Source organism: Desmodus rotundus, chromosome 6 (assembly GCF_022682495.2).
Source record: "Desmodus rotundus isolate HL8 chromosome 6, HLdesRot8A.1, whole genome shotgun sequence".
Classification (NCBI taxonomy): Eukaryota; Metazoa; Chordata; class Mammalia; order Chiroptera; family Phyllostomidae; genus Desmodus; species Desmodus rotundus.
The window spans coordinates 14,833,150-14,848,139 of NC_071392.1; the positions used below are offsets into that span (position 1 = coordinate 14,833,150).

The following is a 14,990-nucleotide window of genomic DNA, read 5'->3' on the forward strand; positions in this document are numbered from 1 at the left end:
CACACGTGACCTTTTCCTCAGCAGGAGAGAGTGCTGGTTTCTCCTCTTAAAAGGACAGTAATCCCATTATGGGAGCTCCACTCTCATGAGCTCTTTTAAGCCTAAGTACTTCCCTAAGACACTGCCCCCTAAGACCTTCACATTGGGGGTTAGGGCTGCAGCGTGAGATTTTTTTGGGGGGTGGGATGCATAAAGCATTTATTGTTTGTATACTTGTTTATACTTTTGTCAAGTTTTACAGTGGAAGAAAAGATGCAAATAACAAAGACCTTCTGCAAAAACCCAGGAATCTGAAATTTGAGTGGGAAATAATCATTATGAACACATGGTTTTTTCTTTCAAACATAATTTCAAGCTCTGGTCTAGGAGCAATGACCAGTGACCCAGTAACAGTGAGCCCCCTCGTGACCAGATTGTGTCTGTCTGTGTTATTTCTGATTAAAAGGGACCAGTGCTCCATGCAGATAAGGCTGATTGCCGATGGGGCCAGGAAGTGTACAAGTTAAACCTGGGTTATCAAGTCTACCAGAAACCAAAAGAGCTCTTCGAGATTACTCGAGTCTCATCAAGAGATGCAGGAAACAACACACGAAGAGGCTTCCACTGCTGGACCAAAGACAGGGCAATTTGAGCATCCAAAAGAATTAGTGCAATGGGTCGATACACACAAAATATCTAGGAATCCATGCCTTTATAATGATATGAAAACAAAATCCCCCAGAAAACATTTGGTCATCTTCACACAATGCCAGGGCACCAACGGAAAATTTTGAAATAGTGATGTCTTTGAACTCCTGAAAGAAGAGACTGAGGTGAGGACTTGCATGAAACGGATTTATTTTGGAGATGATTTGAAGGGTTAAGAGTGAGGGGGGAAGGGGAGAGTGAAATGGGAAGAGGAAAAGCCAGTGAGGGGTGCTTGACTGAGTTTGCTGTAAGGAAATGGGGCCTCAGAGAGCCTTAGTACAGAATGCCTCCCTGCGGGGGGCTGGGCACTTATCTCCTGGCTCCCGTGCCCTCCCCTATACATTGCAGCTTGTCTTCAGTGCTTCATCTTGCCTCTGCTTCTCGGCTGCCTGTGTCCTTTTCGACACTTTGGAGAAGCCCTGAGGCAAAAAGGCAAGGATGTATGCTTAGGGATGTGCGCTCATGGGTGGAAGGCGGCAGACTGCGCCAGTGTGTGTGGATGAAATCAGAGGTGAGGGAGGGGACGTGACAAGCGACACAAAACTGCAGCGGGAAGGAAGGAAACAAGTACTTATCCTGCCTGCACTGTACTCACTGTGCTTCAGAGTATCCAATATTGGAGAAGGGAAAGTTCTTTATGGAAGAACTCCAGCTTAAAACAACACAGAAGAAATGATAGAGTGGGAAAATCAGTTTCCAGCTCTGAATGAGATGATGTATTTAGGCAGCGATCAGTAGGGAGCGTGCCGTCATAGGAAGACGGGGAGGACTGGTCTCTGCAAGGAGTAGGAAACACGCCCGTGACGTGTTATTGACTCTCTCAAACAAATAGCAACACAAACCAAATTGAGTCTTCGGATCTAATTACCACTTTGTCGGTGACAGAGGAACGTATTAAACACCACCATGGGGGTGTAATTAGCAAAATCCGTGCAGGACAAAGATAGGTTTTTGGTTTCCCCCCCCAAGTAAGAGGCAAGAAATAAAAGGAAACATGTAGGCTATGAGATTAGAGTCATACTCAACCAAATGCAACGTACAGACTTTGCTCGGATACTGATTGAACAGACAATTGTAAAAAGTTGTTTTTAAAAATTGGGGCAGTTTGAACACTAACTAGATGTTTAGTGTGAAGTTTTGTTCATCTTTAAGGATTGATAATAGTATTTTGTCTACTTAGAGTCATTTTAACAGGAACTAATACAAATAAAAGGCATGAGAATGACAACAGATTGGGGGTGATGGTTGCATTCTGAGGCAGCAGCGTAGGTGACTTCAGTTGTCTTACTCTGTTTGGTGAGGTGGGCTCATAGGTGTTTTATGCTTTAAAACATAAAAAAATTGTACAAGGTGTATCAAGTTCAACATAGTAAACATTTACTAAAGTGACAGAAGGTGCAGTGAATAAAATCCAGAATGAGTGATTGTATAGGACTTACGACCCAGACCGCCAAATAAATGGTACAAAAACAGTGAAGGAAACTCCTGTATAAAATCAGCCTAAAGAGAGATCAACTCTACATGTGTGCATTGTGTTGGAATCTTGATGCGAACAGACCAACTGTAAAACGATGGTTATTAGGCAATTGGAAATCAACAGAGTGGATATCTGATATCTAGGACTTTTTTACTCACCTTTAGGAGACATAATGGTGGTGTAGTTAGGTTTAAACAAAAAAGGTCCTTGTCTTTTATAGCTATTTACTGTGGTGCTTCGGCAGGACTGTGGGTCTTGTTGGTGTGGTGTAAGTATAGATAAGGACCCATGATCATACTTGATAATTGAGACTGGTATGGAGGTTGATTTTATTAGTTTATCTAGTGTGGTGTCCGTGTGAAATGTCTCCAAAATAGGTAAGTCCGTTCCATTGATTACTAAAGCTCTTGAAGGTGTTTTCGGAGTGAGTCTACCTGAGCTTCTCTGTTGGCTCGTTATCCTGTGATTTAAGTTGCATTTAAGAATAACTAGTATTAAATTTTCACAGTAACTAATATTTCAAGCACAGAGAATGTTAAACTTTACCTTATTTTTCTCTCTTGGGGAAAACCCTTTGAATTGTATATGATTAACTTATAGATTGTGTTGGAATTGTTCTTTGAAAATAACACAGTAATTAAATCAGTATTTTTCTGGTTTTTATTCCCAAACCTAAGTGCGGCAGTTTTCACTCCCCTTAAAATTTTTAAGAAAATCATTGGAAATGTTAGTAGTTTCTGGATGGTGGGTCTGTGAATCTTGTTCCTCTTTCCCTTCTATATATTAGAACAGGATTTAAATTAATTATTAATTGGGTGCAGCTCGGGGGCCAGGCGCTTTCCCCAGCTGTGGACATAGTGGTAGATGAGACAGCCCTAAGTGGACTGTGTGTCCCGTTCCCATGGCTCTGTGTGTGAGGAGGAAGAGAAGCACCAACCTCTTTCACTGGTGGTTAAATTGAGCTTTAATGATTTGGTAATCAGAGTAGAGACAAACACCAGTATACATTTTATCAACTCTTTTTTTTTTCTTTTTAAATATATGGTATTGATTATGCTATTACAGTTGTTCCAATTTTTCTCGCTTCACCCTCCTCTGCCTGGTACCCCCCTTCCCTCTATGAACACCCCCCTTATTTCATGTCCATGGGTCATGCATGTAAGCTCTTTGGCTTCTCCATTTCCTATACTATTCTTGACATCTCCCTATCTATTATGTACCTGCCAATAATGCTTCTTTTTTTAAAAAAAATTTTATTGTTATTCAATTACAGTTGTATGCCTTTTCTCCCCATCCCTCCACCCTACCCCCAATTATACTTCTTAATCCCTGCACCTTTTCCCCCATTCTCTCCCTTCCCCCTCCCAGCTGATACCTATGATTCCATACCTATGATTCTGTTCCCGTTCTGGTTGTTCACTTAATTTGTTTTTTTAGATTCAGTTGTTGATAGTTGAGGACTTGTTGCCCTTTCAATGTTCATAGTTTTGATCTTCTTTTTCTTACACAGTGATAAGCTCCTTTAGCTTTACCTTGTCTGGGAAGTACTTTATCCACCCTTCCATTGTAAATGATAGCTTTGCTGGATAGAGTAAGCTAGGTTGTAGGTCCTTGCTTTTCATCTCTTTGATACTTCTTGCTAGTCCCTTCTTGCCTGCAAAGTTTCTTTTGAGAAATCAGCTGACAGTCTTATGGGCACTCCTTTGTAGATAACTCTCTGCCTTTCTCTTGCTGCTTTTAAGATTCTCTCTTTATCTTTAACCTTTGGCATTTTAATGATGATGTGTCTTGGTGTGATTCCCTTTGGGTCCAACTTGTTTGGGACTCTGTGCTTCCTGGGGACTTGTATGTCTATTTCCTTCACCAAATTAGAGAAGTTTTCCTTCATTATTTTTTCAAATAAGTTTCCATTTCTTGCTCTTCCTCTTCTCCTTTTGGCACCCCTGTGATTCAGATGTTGGTACATTTAAGTTGTCCCACAGGTTCCTAAACCTATCATCGTTTTTTTTTTTTTAATTCTTTTTTCTTCCTACTGTTCTGATTGAGTGCTTTTTCCTTCCTTGTGTTCCAAATTGTTTGATTTTCAGCTTCATCCTCTCCACTGTTGGTTCCCTGTAGATTTTTCTTTATTTCACTTAGTGTAGCCTTTATTTCTTCCCTTCCGTTTTTGCCATACTCAGTGAGTTCTTCAAGCATCCTGATCACCAGTGTTCTGTACTCTGCATCTGACAGGTTGTTTATCTCCATTTCATTTAGCTCCTTTTCTGTGGTTTTGTTCTGTTCTTTCATTTGGGCCATATTTCTTTGTCTTGTCAATTCAGCAGCCTCCCTGTGTTTATATCTGCATATTTGGTAGCGGTCCTTTGACTCCTGCCTGGATGAATGTGGCTTCTTTAAATCCTTGATTGTCAGAATTCCATACAGCTTGATTTTCTGACGGTTCTGGTAGTTACTTGCTTGGAGAAATAGTTGGAATTCTGTCTGTGGTTGCACGAGGAGGCGAAGGGTGTCTGTCTATGCCTCCATCTTGTCTGGGAGTCCGTTTTGTCAATTCTTAAGTATTTAGAATCAAACCTAGATATAACCGAATTCTAAAATCTCATACAAGAAAGGGGCACTCAGACAAGAGGTGATGGTATTTTAGTTGTTCACAGCTAACTTGGTAAGTACAGTGGAGTGGGGTTGATTTTTCTCTAGTACTTTCCAGATTGGGAGTTCGTGTTTATGTATGGGATGATCAGAACTCATGCCTTTGTTTGGTCCCTTGTAGCTTGGAGCATTTTGAATCTTGTACTGACTGATAAGAGTGGAGCTTGGGGTTAGGAGCTGGGGAGGAAACTGAGAGTTTAGGATGAGTTACTGGGTAAGTGGGAAAGAACAATTATTTAAAATTAATGTTTTTTATTGTATTTTTTCCATTACCATTTATCCCTGTTATACCACCTCCCTCCACCTTCTTTTTCATTTCAATATTGTTTTAATTTGCACTGCTTCTGTTTTTAGTGTTATAGAATATATTTCTACATGTTTTTAGCATTTTTAAAATTAAATTTGTTGGGGTAACATCGATAACAAATTTCAGGTGCACATGTTATAGTACATCTGTAGAAAGAAAGGTTTTTGATGTCTTAGCACTAACTGTATGAAAACAGTTCTAATGTTTGTCTAAAATGGAACTTGAGAGAATCAGATCATGCAATTGGACAGCCATTTAAGGGAAATAATTATTCTGGAATAAGCTCTAATCAGTACATGGGTGTTGGCTGCACACTTTGCAGAATGCATTGGGAAACGTGGTTAATGGATTACTTCTGATGTAGGAGAGATGGTATTCCATTTAAAGAATTTATTGGGGGTCCTGTGAAGTGGATTGTTTGTTTTTGTAATATGAATAATTACCTGCTAGTTGACCAGATCTCTGTATGTGCATTTACATTTGTACTGCCAGGGACATTTTCTGTAATGTATACCCAGAAGAATGAGTCTAGTGGTGATAAATGCTTGGTTTCTTAACACTGTGCTGATTCTTACTGGGTCAGATGTTTGATCAGACAGATTAGTACTTGCATGCGTGTAGTAATTCTTGCTTCCTTGGTTACCCAGGGTAAATATTTACACAATGTGAGTAGATTTTCTGCTAGCTAAAGCTATATATATACATGCACATATATGTATATATACACGACAGTTTTGAAATCTGTGTGTTAGAAACCCTTGTATTAGGGTATATTTTTAAGGCTTTTGTAGAAAATATAAACCCTTATACAAAAGTGGAGCTATCGTGCATACGCTGTAGCTTTTATAACTATTAGCACATAAGTTATTTTGAGACAAATCCCACACTAGCATTTCATATGTAAATTCTGAGAACTAGGTGGTGTTTAAAATCTTTTTTTTTTTTTTCTTTTTGTAAATTGACATTCTCACTATCTCTTTGGTATATTGCTCCTGATGATTACACTTGGTTTTACTGTATCAAAAATAATGTGAGAATGCTTCTTCTTTCTCCATTTTATGATTACAAACAGGATGAACCTGATTTTGGTTAATCTGCATATTCTTTAGAGTTTCCTAAGGGACAGGTAGTATCAGTGGCATTTATTTGTTCTCATGCTTTGGGGGAATAACAGGGACAAACCGACTGGACTACAAATCTTGTCTAGGGGTGTTTTGCTGTGGGACTTTAAAATAAGTGGATTATTTGACCTGGAAAGGAGAATGAACTGTGGTTCTATTCTAGAAGTTAAGTAATTTATTTCACTTGAGATGTCAGGCCTAACTTGCTGGTCTTTTTTTTTTTTTTTTTTTTTAAATAGCTACTTGTTTATAAAATTCTTTGCCTTCTACAGGGTTGATTGGTGTGTGGCATCTTCTATGCTACAGTCTCATATAATTATTGTTTCTCCCCTCCCCTTCCCTACTTTCCCCTCCTCTCCTTCCTGTCTCTGACAGTGTTGAAGAAGGGGTATAAAGAGGGTGTGTGTGTATGTGTGTGTGTGTGTGCACGCATGTGCATGCATAATAGATACTATTATATACATTATATAGTATACTATATATGCATATTTACATATGTGGGCATTTGAAATAAGGTGGGTTTAAAGAAAAACTGTTTTCTATACTAAAGACTCCTTTGATAGCCTGAAATGTATGGTCATCTCTCTTAGGATGTTTTTATTTTTTATGTATTATTACTTTTTAAAATTATTTTTATTTTATTGATTTTAGATAGAAGGAGTGGGGGAGACAGAGAGCGAAATATTGATTTGTTGTTCCACTTAACTGATTTATTCATCGGTTGATTTTTGAATGTGCCTTGACTGGAGATTGAACCTGCAACCTTGGCCTCTAAGCAATTGCGCTACCCGGCCAGGGCCACTTCTAGGATGCTTTTATGAGACTAAAGCGCTACCTACTGTGCTATTGAGGCACCTTAGGATGCTTTTAAATGCATAAAATAAAACATACAGGATTATGACGAAATCAATTATTTTGAAATATAGTTAGCAAAATGTTAAAACTCATAGTAACGTGCTTCTTAACATAGTAAATAACAAGTTCTAGCAACACATCTAAATTTCAGAGTAATGAGTGTAGATGATATTTAAGGATCTGCGACAACTTAATATGATATGAAAAGAACCAATTTATGTGGACGTCAAAATTACAAGTAGTGTAATTCTACTGTGGTTTATGCCAGCATTTATAATTGAAAAAAGGTGCTAAATTTCAGGGGCTAGTGAAAATAAATGTATGATTTCCCCCACACCCCGGTCTCTCATCCACGTTCCTGAATTTTACCCATGAACCCACTTGGCTGCAATCTCAAATTAAGAACATTCTGCACTAAGGCTTTGTTTGTGTCCTGCAATGCTTAATTTGAGACTAAAGGGTTTGAACTTAGAATATAGTCATTAGATGAAATATGTTGCAAACATTATATGTGCCCATTTTAGTGGCTTTTAGAATAAGCCATAACAATCTAATGATGCTGGGTCTCCAAATGGTCTCATTATGCACTCTGTGACTAAATTTGTCTCTTTTTTGAATTCTTGGGCTGCATTTTTTTTTTTTACTATGTATTGGCTTGTAGTTAGTATAAAATTAATGTTTTAAGCAGTTTCTAAACATCCACGTTGGCTGTTAATGTCTTTTGCTTTTTATATGTTTTTCTTTTTCCTTTTAAAAAACATTTTAATTCTTCTGCAGGATTCGGAAACTTCAGATACGAAATATCCCGCCTCACTTACAGTGGGAGGTAAGAATTTCTATATTTAAAATTAAGATTTTAGTATCTAAGCCTATTGTTAGTTTTTCCAAAAGTTTTTCTCCTTCCCCCAACTCTTACACTAGGTCACAAAATTCTTCTCTCTTAAGGTTTGTGTCTTGCTGTGGGCTTTTCTTTGTAAGCGCACACTGTATCTTTAAAAAGATTGCTCTTTGAAATACTTAAAAAAAAAAAGTTGAAAAAGCTTCTTGGGTAATCTTCCTCATTGCATCTCACCCCAACAGAATCTTTAAGATCTTTCTGATGAGCTTGCCAATTGTATTTAAAAGTGAAGTTCCCTCCTTGGGAAATTTTTTGAAAGACAAATACCTGCTGCTTATGCTTTACTTTAAAATATTACTCCACTTTCTTTTGCTCAGATGGTGGCACTATAGAGACTGGATATAAACACAAACTAAATATTTAGCACGATTGATTAGCCTGTGTCAGCAATTTCAAAGCATAATAATAATGATGTGGTAGAAATTTGAGACACCAGTGGTTGAAAAGATAAAGGAAAATATTTGTTGACTTTTCTAGATGGTGGAACCTGGAAGTACTTAAAACCTACCTTGAGAAGAGGGTGCAGGGAGAACTGCTCAGCTCTTCTGTAGTTTTAATACAAAAATCAAGAGTAACTAGCTTTGCATGATTCACATTCATCTTCTAAAATGACATTTGATGAGTCACTAAACCAGAACATTCATCAAAATGCAGAGTATGGTTAAAAGGTTTCTTTGGTGGTGAGTTTTGGGAAGTTGGTCCGAAGTCTGATTTTCCAAGGTCCCAGTTGGTAACAGATCATTTATGCTCAGAATATTTTACACAGCATTTATATTCAGACTAATATTACTCACTGAGTTTAATTTTTTGTTGGAGGAATTGGTTCTTTGGTATATGCTTAAATATTTGTCAAGCTATGTAATGTAGCAAAGGTATATTTTTGTAGATGGAAACAGTGTAAAAAAGGTGAAGCTCAATGCATTTTCCTGTTTTAGAAAAACATTTCTTTAGGGAATTGAGTGCCTTGGAGGATGGGTCCTCAAATCAAGTGTTGTGATTTAATCCCTTTGTTTTAATACAGACCATATTAAATATGATTTTTCTGCTTCCATATTGTAGCTTTCAATGAAATTGTCAAATGGTAGCAGTCAATTTTAAATAAGTGAATTACTAGAGTAGTAGTGATTTTTGAACCTCTTTCATCTCGTGGCACACAAACTAATTACTAAAATTCTGCAGCACACCAAAAAATATATTTTTTGCTGATCTTACAAAAATAGGTGTAATTTGTATTTATTCATGCTGGACAGATATTGTTGTGTTGGCTGTTGTCATTTTTTAATTTGACAATCTACGGGAAAAGAGGGCAGTGCCCCTGACTAAAGAGTCAGGTATTGCATGTTATAAAAACTCTGTGGCACACTGGTTAAAAATTGCTGGTATGTCAGATATAGGCAAGGCAATTTCTTTTTAATTCATTCACATTATCTGTTCAAATTTAGATTGCAGTGGCTTCTCAAGCATTTAGTTTGTTGTATTTTTGGTGGCTTTTCAAACTTTTAGTTTATTGCATTCTTACTCAGGGTAAAATGTAACCTCACTCATGAGTCTAAATCTTTATTTGCCACATCTAACTTTTATATTTCATTTTATCCTCCCCATAGTCCTTTGAGGTAAGGTGAAGCAGGTGGCATTATCTCCATTTTTTCAGGTGGGCAAATATGGGCACATGGGATTCAAATAATTAAGCAAGAGCATATATTGAATTCTAATAAGTTTGAAACTAGACGTTGAAACTCTTGACTTTCACCTCTTTAAAAATTTTTAAATGATTGTTTGCAGTGTTGATCAACAACCAAATTTACCGAGGGCTTGTCCAGGTAGGATAAGCTAGTGTGATGTTTTCTTGCCTCGAACACTTGAATTTCCTTTTCGAGACAAGTCACTTTGTATAACTTGCATGTACACACCGAGCGTGCTGGCTGCTGGCGTGCCAAAGCCTTATCTTAGACAGTGATGATTTTGCACTTACAGGTCTAGACTCCCTTTATGTTGGAGGGATTAGACTTTGAACCCACTGATTAATCTTAGAATCCCTGAACGTGGGGAGATTGGACATTAGGCGCCAACTGATTTGATGCAATAGGAAATACATAGATGAAATATTCTAGTCTAAAATATAGAGGTTTGAGACCTGGCTGGTGTGGCTCAGCTGGTTAGAGCGTTGTCCCGTACACCAAAAGGGTTGGGGGTTCGATTCCTCGTCAGGGCATATAACCTAGGCAACCGATTGATGTTTCTCTCTCACGTTGCTGTTTCTCTTTTTCTCTCTGTCCTTTCTCCTCTATATAAAATCAATAAACATATTTAAAAAAAAATAGAGGTTTGACTGAATTCGCTTTCAACCTGAGTTTACAATACAAATGGGAGATAGAGGCACAGCTGAAATTGTGCCACCGAGAAACAACTAGCCAGGTCCAGAAGATGGGACATCCCACAGGACAAACAACACTTTTTTTTCCTAACCAAGCAGTGGCTTGTTAAGAGAGAAGGGGACTGTTATGGACTTAGACTTATTGGGGAAACAAAGAAGCCAGTTATATCTACAATAAGTTATGTGTGAACTGTGTCAACAGTCCTTCGAAGCAGCTAGAAAAGCCTTAGAGTTTTTGTGGGTGGACTGTGGGTCAGATTTGGAGTTGTATCCCAGCTTCCTGACTTTCTCGTTGTGTGATCTGAACAGGTTTTAAAAATTCTCTGAGCCTCGTTTTCCTTCCTCATCACTAACATGGGGTGATGATAGCAGCAACCTCATTGGGTGGCTGTGAACATTAATAGGATTGTGCGTGCAAGCACTGAAAACAGTGCTTGGTACATAGAAGTGCACACTACGTTTCAGCCACAGCACGAACAACACACTCGCCTCCTCTTGACCTTGTTTTTTTCTCAGTCAGATCCAGCCTGGAGCACAGAAAGCACCAGGTGTTTCACCATGGGGAAGTTAATGTGGAGAATCACACAGATGCTGCAGGGAGCAGCCACCACCCTGAGGACCGAGTTGGTGACACTCTGAGTGAGGGATGCTCCCTGGCTGTGGCTGGTACCTGGGATGAGGGGCTGTAACTGGCTGGGAGGTGATACAACTGGCTGGAAAGCCACTGCTGATAGAACGATGCTGATAGGGACAGCCGAGAGACAGGAAAGAGCAAGTCCCATCTCTTCCACTCCTGCTTTCCAGTTTCGCTCCTGTGCCTTCTATCAGCAGAAACCAGCAGGGGGCCACTGGCAAAGGAACAGTGGAGGGCCAGCCCCTGTACTGAAAAGTCAGAAGGTGGATTTGGAACTGAGAGCTTAATGTCCAGCCAGACTTCCAACCTAGAAATGAAAAGTCCTCCGCTGTCCTGCCAGTGCTTCAGTAAGTTGTTTTCTGTGACATCACCGAAGGGTGACAGAATCTGGGCCTGTGGCAGGAATACTAATGGAACAGACTGTGGCATTTTGTAAGATCTGTAGCTGGGTTGTTATCTTTATTTTGCTATGGTCTTTTTATTTTATATGTGTATTCATTTGTTATTTATCTTCTCTTCATACCACCATATATTGCCGAATGATACTAGAGGATTCTTTTCTTCTTGAATGCTGCATATATCAAACAGGGGTTAACTGATATTTTTTTTGTATTTGCACTTTTTCCCCCTTTATTTTTCTTGTTGACACTGTTGCAGATGTCCCCATTCCCTGCCCCCTCCTTCACCCCCCTTCTCCCATTCCCCCAGCTCTTGCTTCCCCCGCCCTCCGGCCGTCACCACACTGCTCTCTGTGTCCATGGGTTATACATGGATGTTCTTGGCTAATCTCTTCACCTTCTTCCAGCCCCACTCCCCCCGCCCCTGCACCGACAGCTGTCAGTCTGTTCCGTGTATCCATGCCTCTGTTTCTATTTTGTTCTAACCATTTTGTTTTAGATGATGAGAAAGCACCCCTGGGCACTGGGTTGGCTAAAAGTTTCGCTAAAGTGTTTTGGGCAGATAGAGATATGGGGAAACGAACTTTTGAAGGGCGTGCTGTCAGAGACTTAGGCAGCTTTGTTTTTTCCCAAATATGTGTAGTGTAGACGGGAGATTGAAGAAACTGTCTCTTCTCCAGCTGCCACCCCCTTGCAGGAGGTGCCTGAAGAGGAGATGTGACTAGACCTAGAAGGGCTTTCCTGTGAACAGTCCCAGTGGCCGGTGCACCTGGGTCCTCGGGGGCCTCAAAGGTGGACTGGTGGGATGAAGACGGAGGGGTCCTCCTCTTGGGCAAACAATACTGAGGTGGGGGAGTGACGGAGCCCCAGTATGACACTTGACTTTAAACACCTTTGAGAATACTTTTTTGTAAAGCCTTACTCACTGTCTCAGATGGGGCCCCATTTTCTAAATTTAAAGAATATTTTTCTGCATTTAAAAAATAAATTTCCAAGGCCTTAGGGAAGGATTTCTTTAAGAGAGGTTTTTCTAACCTTACTGTCTTACTACTGCTCTCTCATCAAAATAATCAGAATTCCTAATAAGTACTCACGAAATGTCAAATAGGGTACCCTCTCTGAAAGAAATATAAGATCCACTAATTATGTAAATGAAGTGTCATAGAGTAAAGGGCAAGTTCAGTGTTCATTTGGGGGTCAGGCGATGAAAGTCGAATGATGTTTCTGGAGAGTTTCCTGCATGCACAGTCCGAGATACGGCATGAATTAGTCATCTGTGTCACGAGGTGCTGTGCCGGCCAGGGCCTGACATCGCGCATGCCTGGAGCCACTGCATTTTCAGGCAAAGATTTGACCATGTGGGCTGACAGATACTTACGAGGAATGCATACTTTAAAATCACAATCCTGGTAGGAAACTGAGAATGTATGTTGGCATTACCTCAAGGACTGGCTATCCAATTTTTCTTGGACTTCGTTGAGCTGAGCAGATGAGTGTCTTGGGAAGAAACTCTGAGGAGGTTTATGCAGTGTCAGACCCGTTTCTGCCATGTGTGTGGTCTGGTGTGATTGACGAAAGGAAGCGGCAGCTGTCTTCTGGGCTGACCGCAGGGGAGTACAAGGGTGGGTGGGTGGGGGCTGGCTCTTCACAACTAAAGCATCCTCAGATTGCATCTAGCCTTCTGCCATTCATGAGCTGGTCTCTGGTTCTTGACGTGGAAAGTGAGTCACCAGTATACTAAAAATAAAAAACCAAAGCTACAAGTTGGAAACTGCAGCATAATATATTGTTTGTTTGTTTTTCCCTCTCAGAGCAGAGTTACCCTAAATAATTTCTTTTAAAGGTCTTTTTGGTGCTTCTATATGAGCTTGAAGCAATTTTTGGAAGTAAGTGGATCTTACAGGAAATCTTAAAAGGCACTTCTTTTGTAGGGGCAGAGGATTGCCCTAACAGAACGGGGTTGGCTTGTTAGTTTTGAACCCAGCTCCTAGTAACCAGTTTGGAGAAAGTTGACTTTCAGGGCACAGGGAAGATTAGAAAACCATTGGCTTCCTTCACGATTGAGAGACATTTATTCCTTTGTAGTTTAGTGGCGGGTAGTGCCATGATGAAATACCTCAAATTGTGACTATAGTTGGAGATGGGGTCTTTATGGAGATAATCAAGTTCAAGTGAGGTCATTGGGATGGACTCTAATCCTGTAACTGGTGACCTTATAAAAATGGAGAAGTGTAGACGTACACACACAGCACCACGTGAAGATTGGCATTGCAGGGCCACAGTCTTTGGAAGAAGGGCTAAAGCTTTAGAAAGATGCCCACATTTCAGACCATAATGAAAGGTGCATTCTAATAAGTTGGAAACCTCCTTAAATGGGCATTTTCTTGTGAGATTAGGCAAGTACTTATAATGGAGAAATTATATGATCCACGTTATAATTAGAAGAATGCTGAATGAGGGTGAGTTGAAGAGGTTAGAAATTTCCAGAAGGTTAATAACAGCTTCTTAAAGCTGGTAACATCTCAATGAAGTCTGTTATTTTCTTTCCCTATGTACTCTGAATATAGTAAGATAATTATAGGAGACCTTCGCTGGCTGTACTAGGAAGTAGAAACAGCAGTATCATTAAGGTAGACTCTGGCAGACGGGAAACCAAAAGAGTTTTTATTTAGAAATAAGGAAGTAAGCAAGAAAGTAGTGATGCCATGGGGTCTAGTCTGGGGAGAAGACAAGATAGGAGCACAGTTAATGTAAAATACATGGTCCGGCAGAAGTAAGGCCTGCTGGAGTGTGGCTGGTAGGGTAATAATATGGGTGTAATAACTTATAGTTTTAATTGGGACATTTCACCTAAAATGTCATATGGTGTGCTTGAGTGTATTTTTATGTTACAGAATTACATGCTTATGCTTTTGTAATACAAGACTTGGTAGTAAAAAAGGGGTGTTGTTTGTGCCAGACGCTATAGTTCAGGGAGAGCCCTCGTGGTACCACTTGGGATGACTGTGTGCTAGGAGTTAGAAGGGCTTGGAGAAGAGGGGCAGGTGGAGTGACTTCCAGTTGGAGAGATTCAGGCAAGGGCCATGGGGTCTGTCAGGGGAAGTCCCTGGTAGATGTTGCTGTTTTTAAGGGAAGGAACTGTCGCTCTTTGGCATCATCCACATGCTGGTTCCTGTTGGCACTCTGGTCAGATACTGTTTGGCTCGTGATGAATGTGTGAACTACTGCAGAACAGAAGTTGGGTGAGACCAAAGCATTTAAATATTATTGATAATGTAAAGTTAACAATATACCCTAGCTGGTATGACTCAGTGGATTGAGCTCTGGCCTGTGAACCAAACGGTTGCTGGTTCGATTCCCAGTCAGGGCACATGCCAGGGTTGTGGGCTGGGTCCCTGGTGGGGGATGCTCAAGAGGCAACCACACATGGATGTTTCTCTCCCTCTCTTTCTCCCTCCCTTCCCCTCTCTCTAAAATAACTAAATAAGATCTTAAAAAAAATAAAGTTAACAATAGGAGGTGCTTTAACTCAATCAAACAGAAAAAGACATCTGTAGGAGCAGTGAGGTTGGCATTAACGAGGATTTGAA

The 14,990-nt window shown here is 40.0% G+C and overlaps 1 protein-coding gene across 2 annotated transcripts in view; it reads left to right on the plus strand.

Moving 5' to 3' along the window:
• Positions 1–14,990, plus strand: part of IGF2BP3 (insulin like growth factor 2 mRNA binding protein 3) — a 103,131-nt gene that overhangs the window by 32,489 nt on the left and 55,652 nt on the right. For both annotated transcript variants that reach the window (XM_053926898.1, XM_053926897.2), the window contains exon 3: positions 7,874–7,922. In XM_053926898.1, the coding sequence (XP_053782873.1) occupies positions 7,874–7,922 (49 nt within the window). The remainder of the gene's footprint in view (positions 1–7,873; positions 7,923–14,990) is intronic.